At 35.9% G+C, this 16,517-nt stretch overlaps 1 protein-coding gene across 3 annotated transcripts in view; it reads right to left on the reverse strand.

Annotated features, from left to right (window-relative positions):
* LOC125243880 (heavy metal-binding protein HIP-like) overlaps window positions 1–16,517 on the reverse strand; it is a 78,901-nt gene that overhangs the window by 3,589 nt on the left and 58,795 nt on the right. The window contains exon 4 of one of the 3 annotated variants that reach the window (XM_048153739.1): window positions 15,769–16,340. The exons of 1 other annotated variant lie outside the window; for it this stretch is intronic. In XM_048153739.1, coding sequence (XP_048009696.1) covers window positions 16,039–16,340 — 302 coding nt within the window. In that variant the 3' untranslated portion in view covers window positions 15,769–16,038. Of the gene's footprint in view, window positions 1–15,768; window positions 16,341–16,517 lie in introns of those variants that run through there. One more of the 3 variants, XM_048153743.1, reaches the window with a different exon arrangement.

Raw genomic sequence — 16,517 nt, forward strand, 5'->3', positions numbered from 1 at the left:
GCTCTGGCTTCCTGGGGACTTTGTGAGGAGCAGCAAGTGTCAATCACCACTGACAACGGATCGAACATTGTGAAGGCTGTCACTCTAAACAAATGGACAAGATTACAATGCTTTGGACATAGACTGCATCTTGCAATCGGTAAGTTTCATTACATATACAGGTTCCTTTAAAATATGAAAATTTAGTGTATTAATGGAAAATCAGTAGTCATCTGATAATTTATCCTGCTTGTTTTCGTTTGTGAAAAATTTTAATTCACATAAAATGTATATTTTTAGAAATCTTTAGTCATTGTAATAGCTTGTAAAATTGTAATTAAGTTATTGAAATAGGATCCATGTTCAGACTACTACAGTATGTGGTACTATTGTATTCTACACAGCCGTAAATAATTGCAGTGTTTCCCCATATATTGTTTTATTTGTGGCGCCCGCCACAATATCAAAACTGACCGCCACAAATAGATTTTGGTAAAGGCTTTGACTTCATTGAATAAACATGAGCACTACACGTTTCAAAATCAAACCTGGCGCGGGTGTTTTTATATCACTATATTTCTAAAGGAAACCGACTGCGTTCAGAAAATGTGGGATGTCCGCGTTTGAGAGCTTTGCACTGCTTTGTTTACAGCGTTACCAGGGAAAATCGATCTCTACCACCCCAACAGCGCCTCACCGCTGGTAGAGAATTAATTTGCTAATATGTGCCGCAACAAATAGAGTGCAGGTCTGTGGGAAACACTGAATTGCAATCATCATTAGTAATGTAATCAGTATTGTAATCATTATTAGTAATAAATAGAACAAAAAGTTAGTTTTAACAGCAATTTCAAATGTATTTGGTTTTTGTATATTCAAATGTAATCCTTTTTGTGTATAACTTCACAGTTTTCTCTTATTTAAAGGTTTGGTACAGTATAAGATGTTTTTCAATTTAAATGATAATGCTTTTTATTTAAAATGCACTTTGTCTTATTTCTTTCTTTTAGAAAATGCAGTTAAGGATGACTCTCGCATTTCCAGAGCCACAGGTTTGTGCAAAAAGTTGGTTGGGCATTTTTCTCATAGTTGGAAGAAGAAGGTGGCATTAACTGAAGCCCAGGAAGAACTTCAGCTTCCAAAGCATGCACTCATAACAGAGTGTCCAACAAGGTGGGGCTCAAGGCAACGAATGATAGAACGAGTTTTGGAACAACAGAAGGCTCTGTCTCATATCCTTTTAGCTGATCGCAAAACAAGACACCTGGTTCCACAATGGCAGGACACAGATGTCCTTGAATCTGTGAGCAAGGCTCTGAGACCCCTGCAGGAGTTTACAGATGCCCTCTCTGGCGAGGACTATGTCAGCGTGTCATATCTGTAGCCAGTTCTTCATCTGTTCAGCACAAAGATACTGGCTGTGAATGATGAGGATTCTGACCTGACCAACACAATAAAATCCAAAATTCTTGAGTACCTTAATAAAAATTATGATGATGAAGATACACAAGAACTGCTGGATATGGCGTCATTCCTAGATCCAAGATTCAAGACAAATTACATTGCTGTAGACAAACTTCCAAACATCAGGGCCAAGGTGATGTCTGATATGAAAGAAGTATCACAGAAGGTGAGTTGGTGTATGGGTAAATTGACTGGTAATGTCACAGGTCAATATGTATAATTATGGTTTAATATTTTTCTGTTATGTTTGTTCGCATAGGATGCAGTGAATTCTGAGAGCACCACAGGGAGACAGAATGTAGACACAGACCTACCTTCATCAGCAAAAAAAACAAAGAAGTCTCTGGGAAGCTTTTTTAAGACTGTCTCAGCCATGCCAGCATCTCTGCAGCTTGAAGAAGCCATTGCCTCTGAGATGAACAGCTACCTGCTTACTCCCTCTATCGACAGTGAGGAAGATCCTCTTCAGTGGTGGAAACTACATCAAATTAACTTCCCAAGATTGAGCAAGCTTGCTCAAAAATATCTGTGCATTCCAGCTACAAGCTCACCATCTGAGAGGGTGTTTAGCACTGGAGGGAATGTGGTGACATGCCAACGTTTATGCTTGAAACCAGAAATGGTGGACATGCTTGTTTTTTCTTAGCAGAAAACCTTTAAACATTTAAAGCAGCTAGATTCTGCCACTGTTCTAATTTGTAGTTATTTTGGAGACTTTAGTCTGGGTTGTTTTTTTGTTGTTGTTTTGATTACCCACGTTAATATATATATATATATATATATATATATATATATATATATATATATATATATATATATATATATATATATATATATTAATTATTTATTTAGGCCATTTGTCTGTTCTAGAGACGTGTAAACTTTTCGATAAAGCTCTAATTGGTTTCCTTTGGAAATATGTTTCAAATTCACACAGAATGCATTTATAACTGTAAAGCATGTCTGTTTGTGTCAAAATCGTGAATAAAATCGAAATCGAAAAAAAAATCAAGAAATCGTGATAGGTTTTTTTTGTCCAATGAGCTGAATCACGGACTTCTGACATGTCTCTTTTCATACAAATTACATAAACAGAGAATTTTTGTTTTCGATTTGACTTACACGATTTAAAACCTGACATTTTAACGTTTTTTTAGACATAAGTCTCATTTTTTTTTTGTCATTAGTATTCACTAAGTTACACTAAGTATTCATTTTCTGAGAACTATTAGATTGGACTTCATTCAGAGGGAGACGAGAGATCACGCATCATGTTAGTTTTCTTTATTTTACAAAAAGCATAACATTTTGTTTTTACTCTGAGTGCACACAAATACAATAAGATATTCCACAGATTAAAATGGTGTATAACTCTTAATTGTATGTGCAACATTGACGGAGTATTTTGAGTCTCTTTCACACTGGTAAGAAAAAAACTGAGGTGGTATCGCCGGCGATACCTCAGACTCCTGAGTGTTTAAGGATTTATACTCTAATTTGATACACTACTCCACATTTTTTATTGCCGCGGGTTCTGTCACGGTTCATTTAATTTCTGCTGTTGACCGCTAAGTGGTGCTATAACCATAGATTCACATGTTATGGAGTGGACATATCACAGCTTGTTTTCGCAAGTAGCAGTCAACTGCGCCATGTGGAGATAAAATAAATACTATCCATAACATTTTTAAAAATCACAAACAGAATTAAGATGCATTGCTTGATCAGATTTACTTACATTGATGTTTTACTATTACCAGCTTTTCCCACGCAAAGTATAGACCCACTCATTGTTCTTTGTCACACTCTGTATGAACAACATTTTCAACCCAATAATTAGCCTAAATTCCACAGGGATCCTGGGATCCTTCCAATCGTGTTTAAAAAACTTTCAGGTTAACGAACGCTATAAACATTATTTTTATTTATTTATTTTAGAGAACTGTTTTACACACACATCTCAGTAAACATGTTTGTTCGGGATTTGAATCTATGTCATTGATGTTTCTGTTCAACGCTCTACCACTCGACAACGAATGAACTTTCCACGAAATGCCCAGAACAGAAGATCTCTTTTCCAGCAGTAACCATTGTGTCTGCGAGAACGCTCTTCATTTTGTGACGTGATGTGTAGGTAAGGATGTTGTTCCATACTCTGAATTTGTGCTCTGCATTTATCCCATCCAAGTACACACACAGTGATCAGAGAACAAACACACATACACACCGTGAACACAGACCCGGAGCAGTGGGCAAACCCGCAACCTTTGGGTTACAAGTCCGACTCTCTAACAATTAGGCCACTACTGGACCAAAGTACGTTCATATTATTAACTTTTCATTTACTGATGCTGTGTCGTCTTAATTCTACATTCCAGACAGAGTGAATACAGACACTGCTCTCTCTGTTCAAACCTGTAATAATTAATAAGTTTAACTGTCCCAGGACTTTATGTAGGCCCGTGTTGAAAATGTTTGGGCCAGTTTCAGAGCCCCGTGCTGAAATGTGGGGGGAAAATAAACTTGCATGTTTTAATAATCATTCGAAACATGAGGGTGTTTGATTGGGATATTTCGTCCCTGTGTTTTAATTCCTCTGTAGTTGAATTGTACCTTTCTTTTAGACTTTTTTTTTTGTTTCTTCATTTTACACAAAAAAATTTAATAAAAAGTGATCAACAGGTTCTCAATTCATTTACCAAGGAAAATTTTAATAAAAAGTGATCAACAATTTCTTAATTCATTTACAAAGAAATGGTTTAATAATAAATATGATCAACAATTTCTTAATTAATGAACACTTTTTCTGCATGTTATGCACAGAGCTCTGTGTTGTACAGGAATAAATGTTTCAATGTCTGACCTGTCGAAATACATCAGTGAATTATCAAATGTAGTTTCAAGCATTTGTCTGCCATCACTGTAATATTTCACTGTAACAGTAGTCAAATAGCTGGAACATTAAACACTTACGTGATAATTAACCAAGATTAAATATTATTATTATTATTATTACTATCAGTAATTTTATTTATTTATTTAAAAGTACAAATGTCACAGCAGCCTTATGCATTGTTGCAAACCGTCCCTTTGTGCCACCTGGTGGTGATTTTGCGACAAGTGTCACATTTAACGCTGCGGCTTCGCGGCAACATTACACATTGCAGTAATAGGCATTGTGGTTGACTACGTACTGTAGGAAGAACACACATGTCTACTTTTTACTGACCTGATGCAGACACATCAGGGTGAGGTTTACGTAAGGCAGAGCACAGAAGCCAAGAGGCGAAACTTTTTTGCAAATGCTTTTTTGATAACACCCACTAGGTGGCGCTTCCGTAACACGGACTCCATTTTGTGGTGAAAATGCCAACTGGACAATTGAATCCATCACCTCTTGCGCACCCAAAATTGGAGGATCTCGCACCCAAATCAGAAGCGCAATAGAAAATCTCAAATTAAGTCATTAGTAAATATTATGACACCGACAGTAAGTGTTGTATTGTCATTTACATGTGTTATATTATCAGTTGTGGAATCCAACCATTAAGTACACATTTGAGGTAACATAGTTAGCCTACTTTGACTATTTCCATTTTATATACCTTTACGCATTTACTATTAATAGTGAATTAATAATTAATAAAGTTAAGATAATGTTTTTTAGGGTGATCCAGGGGATTAAAACGTGCAATATATATTTCAGACCTAGTGGAGTAAGGTCTGAAAGATAGGCTATACTATACGTTTTAATCCCCTGGATCACCCTAAAAAACATGATGATCTTATAGAACATGATGCATTGTTGTGTCTGTTATCCCATAATTGCCACTTTTGGACACAGTGGCTGTATTTTTATTGTTTACATAGTATTGCTTTAATGGACATCAATATAAGACTGTTTACTGTTGACAAATGTTTTCCTTATCGAAATTTAAAGTGAAATAATAATAATCATGTAACTTCACAAACATGTCATTGAATTCCGAGTATGAGACACATTTAAATCCTCTGACTGCGCCATCCCACACATTTTACCTTATGTTGAATCTGCTGAGATGTTTTCGATCGATAACAAGGGCCAGATTTTAAATAATATCAGAAGCTGTTAAACTGCTTTGTTTCCTAAAGAGATTTTTAGACTTATACACTCCAATCAACATACTTTTGTAGCTTACTCTATCAGTACTGTGAAGACCGTGTGCTGTGATTACAAGCTCATCATCTTCTTCAGTGGTTACAGGCACATATGCTTCCATGTATTTACTACAAATAAGAGATCATTATGCACGAATGTAAAAATATACAAATTCCATGACTCAAGCACATATAAAAAATAATAAACAAAACGAACTTGTAACACCAGTTCTGCATCACAGATGACCTGGACGGTCATCCTCAGAGTCTGAGAGCATTATTTTAAAACATAAGGCTTCATCAACACATATAACTGTATCTACAAGGCATATATAATACATATAATTATATTAGGCATATATATTATACAAGGCATCACACAACAGATACTATCATTGGATTGTGGCTATCAAAAAACATGCACAGGTCATTTATTCAGACTAATGGGTTCAAACCGTGTTTACTACTAACCTCTTGTACACTTCCTTGTCCATTAACTTCTGCTATACTTCCTTGAGACGGTTCCACAGTACAATCACTAAACAGCTCACAAACAACAAGGATTAAGATAGAAACCATGAACAGATGTAATCAGATGTTTTACAGCCCTTTAGATTTAGATTAGACACACAATGTCCCATTTCTTCTGCTTTTATAGTGAACATGAACCATGACAAGATTAAAAACATCTTGCATTTTATTGTTCATGCTGTCTTGTGGTAAGTTTGTATGCTGGGGTCTTATTGGCTGAAAGAATTACAATATTATATTTTATATATTATATTTGTTATTTTGTTTTCATAATTATGATTTTTTTTTGCACTTCACAAATCAACAGCAAATGACAGTGCTTTGATCCAGTGGCGTTGGGCATTGTCTGGTTGGGGCACAATCATAATCCCCATTCTACCCCTCTAGACACGCTCTTGTTTGGCGCAGGTTGAAATCTCACATTTTAATAGTATTTATTGGACCTAACTTAATAAAACAGGCTGTGTTACTTTAAGGAATGATTACCTCAAAATGTACGTTCGTATGCAAGTTTGAATGACTTTATTTAAATTAAATACATTATATATGTAAACATGACAATAGCTATTTTTTAAGCTTTGTGGCTATACTATTGAAACTGTGTTTAAATATTTACTGCTGGTCCCATTTATTTCCATTGTAAGTGCCTCACTTTTTTTTTTTTAACTAAATAACAAGTTTTTTTCTCTGGTGATTGATGTCATGCCACAAATGTTGCAAATAGAGGTAAACTTGTTGAATCCACAAAATGTCCCTTTCAATGTTATTTTTCCTCCACGTGCATCAACAGATCCTGTATCAAAACTTGTCAATTTAAATGACGTGTATAAAAACATTAAACATAATTATTAACCTGATTTACAGCTTGTCATGTAAAAGAATGTCCTAGATTATGGGAACTCATGCACTAATGATAATGTTGATATTGACTTGTTTTATGGTACCCTAATATGAGCTAATATGAGTTTTTATCTTTGTTAATTATTAATCACTTATAGGTTCTGTCAGAGAGTTCAATTATTTGTACATTTACACTTTTGGCAGATGCTTTAATCCAAAACAAATTATATTACAATTTAACTTCAATTTATTTGTAAATCACCTTTATAACGCACTTTGTTGCTCAGCTTTACAAATCACAGAGAAGAAAATATCAATAAAAGAAAATGTAAAGAAAAGAAAATAGTCTTTTAAAACACAAGCAGCCAAAAGAAAAAAGTGCCAAGGAAATTCCTTAAAGGCTTAGTTCACCTAAAAATGACATTTCTGTCATTAATTACTCACTCTCATTTTGTTCCACACCCGAAAGACTTTTGTTCATCTTTATAACACAAATTCAGATATTTTTGATGAAATCCGAGAGGATTTTTATCTCCCATAGAAAGCATCTAAATTATCACATTTAAGGTCCAGAGAAGTATTAAAGACAATGTTAAAACTGTCGACATGACTGCAGTGGTTCAACCTTAATGTTATGAAGCGACGAGAATACTTTTTGTGTGCAAAAACAAAAATGACTTTAATTCAAATTTTTTATTCAGTCTTCTAAACAGTTAATTGCTTCCATTTTTATGTCCCTTGTACTGGCCGATGCCTGTTCATGTGACGCATGTGTGATGCTGGCAATGGAGCCGGCCAATAATGAGCCACGTTCTGACATAAACATGAAAGTGCTGAACTGTGTTCACTGCGCCAACTGCGTAACAGACTGACAAGGAATAGGAAAAATGGTTGAATAAAGCCGTTATTTCTCGTCGCTTCTTAACATTAAGGTTCAACCACTGTCTCATTGACTATTTTAACGATGTCTTTACTGCTTCTCTGGACCTTGAATGTGGTATTTTTGGGGGTAATTTATTCGGAGATAAATAAACCGCATTTCATTATGGGTGGAAAGAAGACATGATGGTGAGTAATGAATGACAGAACTTAAATTTTTGGGTGAACTAACCCTTTGTGAACAACAAAAATCCCATGCATTGGTCACGAGTTATTCCATATTTAACCCTAAAAACCAGATGTGTCGTCGGCGACACAACCAACCAAGCTGTATTCATGTTACTGTAACTCTTGAACCGCTATCGTAATAATTCAAATTGCTACAGACAGTAGACAACATGGGCTTTTCGTTATATGGGTTATTATGGTAATTTTGTGTCTTTCATCAGCAAATGGCAGCCGCTTTTGGGGAGAGCGGGTGGAAGGAGGATTTGAATGGAGAGATATGGAGCGCGGCAGTTTAGGGAGTTTTGGATCGCATAAATAATAGAAGAAACAAACAAAAACATGGCGAAGGAGTACACAGTTGATTGGGATGATTTCTGATAAGACTTGTGAGGAGGCTAAGTGAGACTCACTTTTCGCATTTGTTGTGTGTATCTGTATAATGTGTCTGTGCGGTAAATGTATGCATGCATATGTAGTATATGTATGCGTGTATGAAAAATATTTCTCCTGAATGAAAACTAAGTGTCACAAAAAGACTTTTAAATATGTAATATAGTTGAATTTTCAAGTTTGAAGTGTTAGATCCTTTCGATCATCATTTTTCTTTTTTCTAAATAAAAATCAGAAAATGTATTTATTTATTTATTTTGTCTATTTAAATTATATTTACAAACTCACCATACATACTGTATTAATAGTCAATAACTAATTTGTTGAAAGCCAGTTGTTTTCTGAAAAAAATGACACCTTGCTCTTGAAGATAGCACATTGTTTGAGAATTTTATAATAATAAAAAAATAATATGTGAAAACGGACTATTTTAGTTTAGGTTCTAAAAAGTTAAAAATGCCCCTCAGGGGGTGCCAATGGATAAACAAAAAGGCTACCTTGATACAAAATGCTGTAACTTTAGATTTCTTTATGCAATCACCACAAAATTTGATCCAGATACTGCTCACATTTAGTGGAACATCACCAAAAAAAAAAAGAAGTGTCCTCCTACCTTATTTCCTTTCTGAGTTTAAAATTTCCCTTGAGTAAACTTTTATTTTTTTGTTTTATCAGTATTTCTCAGCAAGAGAATGTCCAAATTTAATAAATTTTACCTTTTGACTCTCTTTGCTAGAGATTTGGAGTTATGAGTCATTATTTTTGTGCATTTCTCTCAGAAAACAAAAAAAATAAAAATGCCTACCTTTGTTCCAAATGCTGTAACTTTTGATTTCTTCATGGGATCACCACAAATTTTGATGTTTATCAAATTAAATGAATGATCCCTCATCACATTTACATCTATTACATATGGGGCTAGTACCAGGAAACATTTGAGCTAATTTAACTTTGGATATATGCAGGGGTGGAAATGGGGGGTAACGCGGGGGAACAGCGTCCCAGGAGTGAATTTCGAGGGGGGACGGCATTCCAGTTCAAAGTTGTTTGATTTTTTTTTATAGAAATGAAGGGATTTTTTCTGAATTTATTCTCTCAATAGCCTAACGAAACCGATTCAGTGCAAAAACATAATGCAATAAAATTGCATGATTAATCATAAAAATATAGCAATCTTTCAAACACCCACGCGATCTTACTCAGTGCTCGAAGTGGGCCGGTACGCACCGGCACTTCTTTATTTTAATCTGTAGCGCACCCACGCTTTGTCTTGCGTACCGCCACTTATCACATGTTGCCGGTACTCTAACCACCACACCGAAACATAGAATCGGGCTGTTAATTAATTGTATAAATCGCGCGTTCTGAAGCATGAGTGGCACACTGCGCACGAATCACCGCAGGCGCGTTCACCAGCGCACTCCAAAAGTGTGATAAGATTTGCGCAAGCCGTTCCTATGATAAAATGTGAAACCCATTTGAATTCTATTGAGAATGTAGTAAAACACTATGGAGAAAGTCAAAAAGCCACTAAAAAGACTGATGAAAAGAGGGGAAAACATGATGATGACCCTGCAAGCTTTTTAAACTTCTCATGACCACCTTTACTAGAATTGATCACGTTCTATTATATTCAGACATCCCAAGTCTCCCGGAAGTTCCGGGAATCTCCCACATATTGATAGCGGCTCCCTGATTCCCGCAAATTAGTTCAAATCTCCTGGAATCTAGAGCGAGTGAGCAAGAGCGCGCATGCAAGACAGAGACTGTGTTTCAAACCGTGTAGCACGCACACGGCAGAGAGGGAGAGGGAGTGAGAGACCTTGCGTGTGTGTGCTAGTGCGCATGTGCGAAGCGCATGTAAAGCCGCACACACACTAATTAATGATTGTAAGGCCGATTATGAATGTAAATTGATACTTATGACTAATCGCGCTCAAACGCTTTGTAAACAAGTAATTGTTAACTATAGGCTGTTACTTTATTGCAATTGTGTTATCAACCAACTTTGAATGTGTGGAGCATTTTGCAAAAATAAAGCAACAAACAATTAAATAAACCTCACGAAGGGGCAAACCCAAACTCCTCGCAACTAAAGGAGACAACCAGTTCCCCATCCTAAACGGAAGTGAATAAAATAGAGTAACTCACCCTTTGAAAGTATTGATACTTCAAATAAAGATTGCATCAATTACATTGTTACACCAGTAGGTGGAGACAAATGATTGTTAAAAATGTATTTGTCATTGAATTATTCCAGGGCCGTAACCACCCTAGACATTGAGGGGGACAATTCGGGGGGATTTGTCCCCTTCAATGTCTAGGATGGTAACGGCCCTGGAATGATAGAAATGGCCAAATCTTCCCCCAAATATTTGAAATTCTTGCTCTGCTCTGCTGCACTTCATTACACCACTCTGCATGTTGTTAGGATGACAAAAAGGTTTAAAAGTTACATTTTTAGTCTGGTCTGCCTCAGCGGTCTTAGAACGCTCCTCAATGTCAAAATGATTGAGATGGCCAATTAAATTAAAAAGCAGGCGGGGTTTACGTTCTCTTTTTGCTCGTGCACACAGTCTTCACAGCACAGATGGGCACATAATTGATTGCTTAACACCGTTGTGGAAGTTCTATTTTTCCAGTAAAATCACAATACAAATGCACACAAATGTGTCCCTGCTCCTGATATACAACCATTGATGGACATCTTTGATTTTAATGAGAAAAAAAATAAATAAATATGTGAGGGTGGATTAGAACATGCAACCTTTGATACTGTTAACAAAAATTCTACCACTAGACCACTAGGGAAATCAAATGTCTATTGCGGATCTATGTATTTATTCACAAAATTGAAGAATCTCAGAACTAACAATATATTGTATTATGAAATGTATTATGAATCACATTAAACATGAGTTCTCAATGTAAATTGATTTCTGGACATCGTAATGTTATTTTTTTTTCTACAATTGTTATTGTACATATCTGATATAGCATTGTATTTGCAGCAATTTCGTTCACTGTTTTGTTTCTTTATGCTTTATTTAAAAAAAAAAGGTCCCCCCCCCAATGTTCAAGACATGGTTATGGCCTTGAAACATTCATTACAAAGAATTGTTCAAAAATGTTGATTCATCTATGAAACAAGTGACATCTTTTTAATTGAGTCATTGAATCATTTATTCAAACCGATTTTTTTAAAATAATAATAATTCATTCAAAATAATTAATATTTTTTTGTAAATAGACTGCAGCAACTAACATTATGTCAGAATCTCTAGTACTGACCTTTCATGTGTCTGCTTGATAATTAAGAAAATATTGTTTGGAGGAAACATGAAATAGGCCTGTTTAATGTTAGCATATTATATAATTATATAATATTTTATATTTAAATACATTTGAAAAGTCATTGAAAGTAAAAAAAAAAAAAAAAAAAAAAACTTCCCATATAGAGTCCCCCCAGTGAATCTCAGCCATTTCCAGCCCTGGATATATGACCTCTGTGTTCTACTTTGAACTGTATAAGTGAATGCTGAGCACACATTGACGATGAGTGGACCTGTTTGAGAATACAGTTCCATGCGTCTTCAGAAAGTGGTCTGTCAAGGTATTCCTCCTGTAGCGATTTGTACAGTTATAAATCAATTTATGGGTGGAATATGAATATAATAATTCATAAAGCTTTATGAATAATTATTATGCACATACCAACCCAAGGGGGAATTAACCATATATGGTGAATCAATTATAATGAATTATAATTAATTCTATATATGATTAATTCTGGTTTAATAATTATTTAGAGAAACTGTTCGTTTGTCCAGCAAACTAAGCTCCTCATAGAATATTATCAAAGGAAGGTTTTTCTCTGGCCATGAGAAGGACCTCTTATTCTAGCATCCAAACGTAAAGCAAGGATATAGGATCGAAACGTTAAAGTGACCGGGTCTTTGTTGAAATGAGCAAAAAGAACAATCAAGCATGAATAATGTGTTTAATATATGCAAACTACGACTACAGAGGTTATACGTCTAAATACAGAATATACAAATATATACAAAAAGGGAACGTAGAGACAGGAAAGGAAGGAAAGAGAGAAGGCAAATAGCAAAACCTAACAGTCCTTGAAAGCCAGCACAGAAATCAGTTTCATTATCTAAGATTCAGAAACGGTACTTGCATCAGATTGTTTGCGGGGTTTCAGGTCAGTGCTGCTGCAGTTCATTGGCTTCTTCCGTTTCCGCGGGAGGGTTTGAACTGAGGACGTGAAAGTTAGTTTCGCCGGAGAGATGGTGGTCCCGTGATGAGCACGATGGAAGCGCGTCGCCGTGACGTCCGGGAGAGACGTGTGTGAGTGGGCGATGGACGATTCGGGGCCGTCGGGAGAACACGCGGAAGAATTCTGGTGCTCCTCTTTTATGACAGATAAGCCGACACACCTCCTTGAGGTGGAATAGCCAATGACATTGATGCAAAGTTGGCGGGCAAGCTCTTTCTTTGTCTTGTCTCCAAGCTGAATTTACGACTATCAGATCAGATTTCGAGATGGAGTACTTTCTTCACAGTATCATTAAACACATAGAAAAATTCATTTGTCAGCATATCTCAGTGAATGATCAGTAGCCAGAGCTTTAAAACGAGATCAAACTTGATAGATCAGACAGGCATATAAAGGAAGTTATGGTTTACAGACGAAATTCCCTTATTACAACTAACACTAGCACCAATACACTCATTTAAACTAATTTTAAACACTAGGAAACATGCATATGCTCGAAATACATGATGGGTATATTTTGGCATGACTGTATTTTACATATACAGTCAATAATGTATGTTTGTGTGTTTTTGTATGTGTCTGTGTGTGTGTGGTGTGTGTTGGAATGCCAATCTGGCCCGTAGTCCACATGAGGGGCCCCTTTGATGTCCTAAGAGCTAGGAAATTGGGCCTTCTGTTTTACCTCGGAGGGTAACAAAGGTGTCAGAGTGTCTGTTTTTCTCTAGACCGGCCGGAGCCGAGATGAGATTTACAACACAGTCCAGCATGCTAAAAGCGTTCTGAACATTCCAAAGTTTATTGATTATCCTGATACGTGTGCATATGCTACACTCCCAAGATCTCTTAATGTTATTTAGAGAGGAAGATGCCAGATTGGTCATTAAATTATAAATAATAGAAATTGAGCCCTTGGCTAATATATTACATGAGAGGAAATTATCCAAAGGATTTTTTCACTGGAAAATCTAAAATGAGTGACTTAACATAATGCCTTATTTGCAAGACTCTAAAGAAGACCAAAACGTAATGTTAACTGTTCAAAAGAAGCAAATAAACGATCAATAAATAAATACTTATAACATTGATCCTTTTGTCGGACCAACTCAGCTTAAATGACCTGTCCTGCATTGAAGGTGAAAAAAAAAATGATTATGGGCAACAGGGCTAAGAAGAGAAGTATCCTGAAAACCAAATGATTTCCTGAATTGGGTCCAAATCCTCAAGTGTTTCACCACTGGGCAAACAACCGGAGTATAAGAGATTAATTGTAATTTAGTTGCAAGAAGTGCTGGAAGGGAAATTTGTGGGCATTTATTTCCATGTCCACCCAGGATGGTCTATTGGGTAAAAGGTGATAATGCCACCAATACAGTATAGTCCGTATGTTACCTGCCCAGTAGTACAACTTAAAGTTAGGTAAGGACATACCACCATTGCATCTAGACCACTGAAGGTATGATTTACGCAGACAGGGGTGCTTACTATTCCAGATAAATATAGAAATAACAGAGTTCAAAGATTTAAAAAATGACAGGGGAATAAATAAAGGTAAATGGTGAAAAAGATAAAGAAATTGAGAGAGCACCACTATGAGAGAAATCTTTAAAGGGGACCATTTAGAAAGATCTTTCTTAATCCGTTCAATAAATATGCCAAAATTATGTTTAAAAAGGTGCTTATGATGGCGAGTGATACAGACCCGAAGATAAGAGAACTTATTTTTGACTAGATGTTGGAGTACTGTAGTTGCGCATCTACCTTATTAATCAGAAAAAAATTCACTCTTGTGCAGATTAAGCCTGTAACCAGAAAACCGACCAAAATTCTTAAGCAAAGTTTAAAAAGAAATTTTTGGATTAGAGATAAAAAGCAGTAGATCGTCTGCATATAGAGTTACCTTGTGCTCTGCCTCACCGCGGGTAATTCCAGTAATCTGCTGACTCTCGCGTAGAGCGATTTCTAAAGGCTCAATAGCTAGAGTGAACAGTAATGGGCTTAGCGGACAGCCCTGTCAAGTTCCACGGTGCAAGTTAAACGGTCTAGAATGCAGACCATTGGTCAGAACTACTGCAGAGGGAGACCTATAAAAGTAATTTGATCCAAGAGAGAAAGACTGGGCCAAATCCAAAATTTTTCCAAAGCTAAAAAAAGGTACTCCCACTCCACACTGTCAAACGCCTTCTCAGTGTCCAATGAAACAACACATACTGGAATGGCCTGATGCTGAGAATATACCACATTAATGTAAGCTGCGGATATTAAAAAATAACTGATGCTTCTTTATAAACCTGTTTGATCAGGAGAGATGATGTTGGGGAGGAAATCTTCGTTAAAATTTTAACATCAAAGTTGAGCAAAGAAATCAGCCTATAAGATGCACAATCCAAAGGGTTTTTATCTTTTTTTAAGTAGTAAAGAGATGCACACCCAATTCTTTATCATTTACTTATAGTCATATTTGTCTTTTTTGACAGAAATCACGGAAATGCTGTGGTTTGTTTAACCTAAAGATTCTGGTCATGTTGCCCATCGTAAGTGATCATGTTATTAAAGCTTCTACACCACTAGACTAACCTAGCTATCTATAATAGCCTAACAAGTTTAAACTAAATAGTATGATTTCAGATTCGGAAAGACTTGTGTAATAAGGCTGTGCACTGCACTCAACATCCCCCTTTCCACACCTGAAGAAAAGTCCATAGGTTGTTTTAAAAGGTAAAATTAAATATAAATCTAGATTCATGCATTTCTAAGATTTATACATTTTGTTTGTCCTTAGTGTCATGTCTGTATGACTGTTGTGCATCTAACATAATACATAATCTGGTAAATGTGCTGTCCTAATGATAAATAAAAAGGAAATTCTTAAAGATTGCCACCACATCATCACTTATTTTGATTGCAAAATTTGATTGATAAATATGGTATCGTGAGTGCATGAAAGCAAGCATTGTTGGGGAAATATTCATGAAAATATGAGGAAAAGAAAATGCCACAATGTCTCTTCATTCTCTTTTTTATTTCTGTAGGATAAAGTGATCAAGGATCACTAACAAACTACACTTAAAAAGGTATTTTTACTACTTTAACAAAACACTTTTGAGTCACATGTGAGATTCATGGGTCCTGTCTGTCTCAGTGCTGGAACTTTATATAACGTTACATTTATAGACAGCTCAGTTTTATAAAGTAATCTATTGCAAATTTCAAACAAACATTAGTCCTTATTAATATAGGTTAATTTGTTAATGATTCTTCATGAGCTTCATCTTAATTCATACGCTGAAGGTTCAGAATTATTGGAATCACATTCTGCAAAGCTCTTGTTCTCTTAAAGGAAACAGCAGGAAACCACTAAAAGTGTTGAGGTTATTCTGGTTATCATATATCCTCATGCCAGACCAAAGTCTCACATATACAACATCTCCAACCTCCAGGAGCAACACAACTCCATTCGAGGAGTTTAACCGATCCTGAGCCTGAACATCATATGCTACAACCATGTGCTCTCCATTCTTATAAATGGATACAGTTGCTTTGGTTCCACCATGACCGTATATAGAGATTCTGAACATGTACGCTCCTTTTAGTGGGGCTGTGAAAATACCTGAATCAAATAACAAGAGATACAGAATCAGCTGTTTCCTGTATGATTACTCAATTACCAAACACACTGTGTAATAGTTTTGAAAGATGGCAGATCATTTAATTATCTTATACACATTACACAACTGCAGAGAGGTCTGAATGGAGCAGAAGGGTTTATGACTCCATTTCATTGATA

The sequence above is a fragment of the Megalobrama amblycephala genome, linkage group LG13 (assembly GCF_018812025.1).
Source record: "Megalobrama amblycephala isolate DHTTF-2021 linkage group LG13, ASM1881202v1, whole genome shotgun sequence".
NCBI classification, from domain to species: Eukaryota; Metazoa; Chordata; class Actinopteri; order Cypriniformes; family Xenocyprididae; genus Megalobrama; species Megalobrama amblycephala.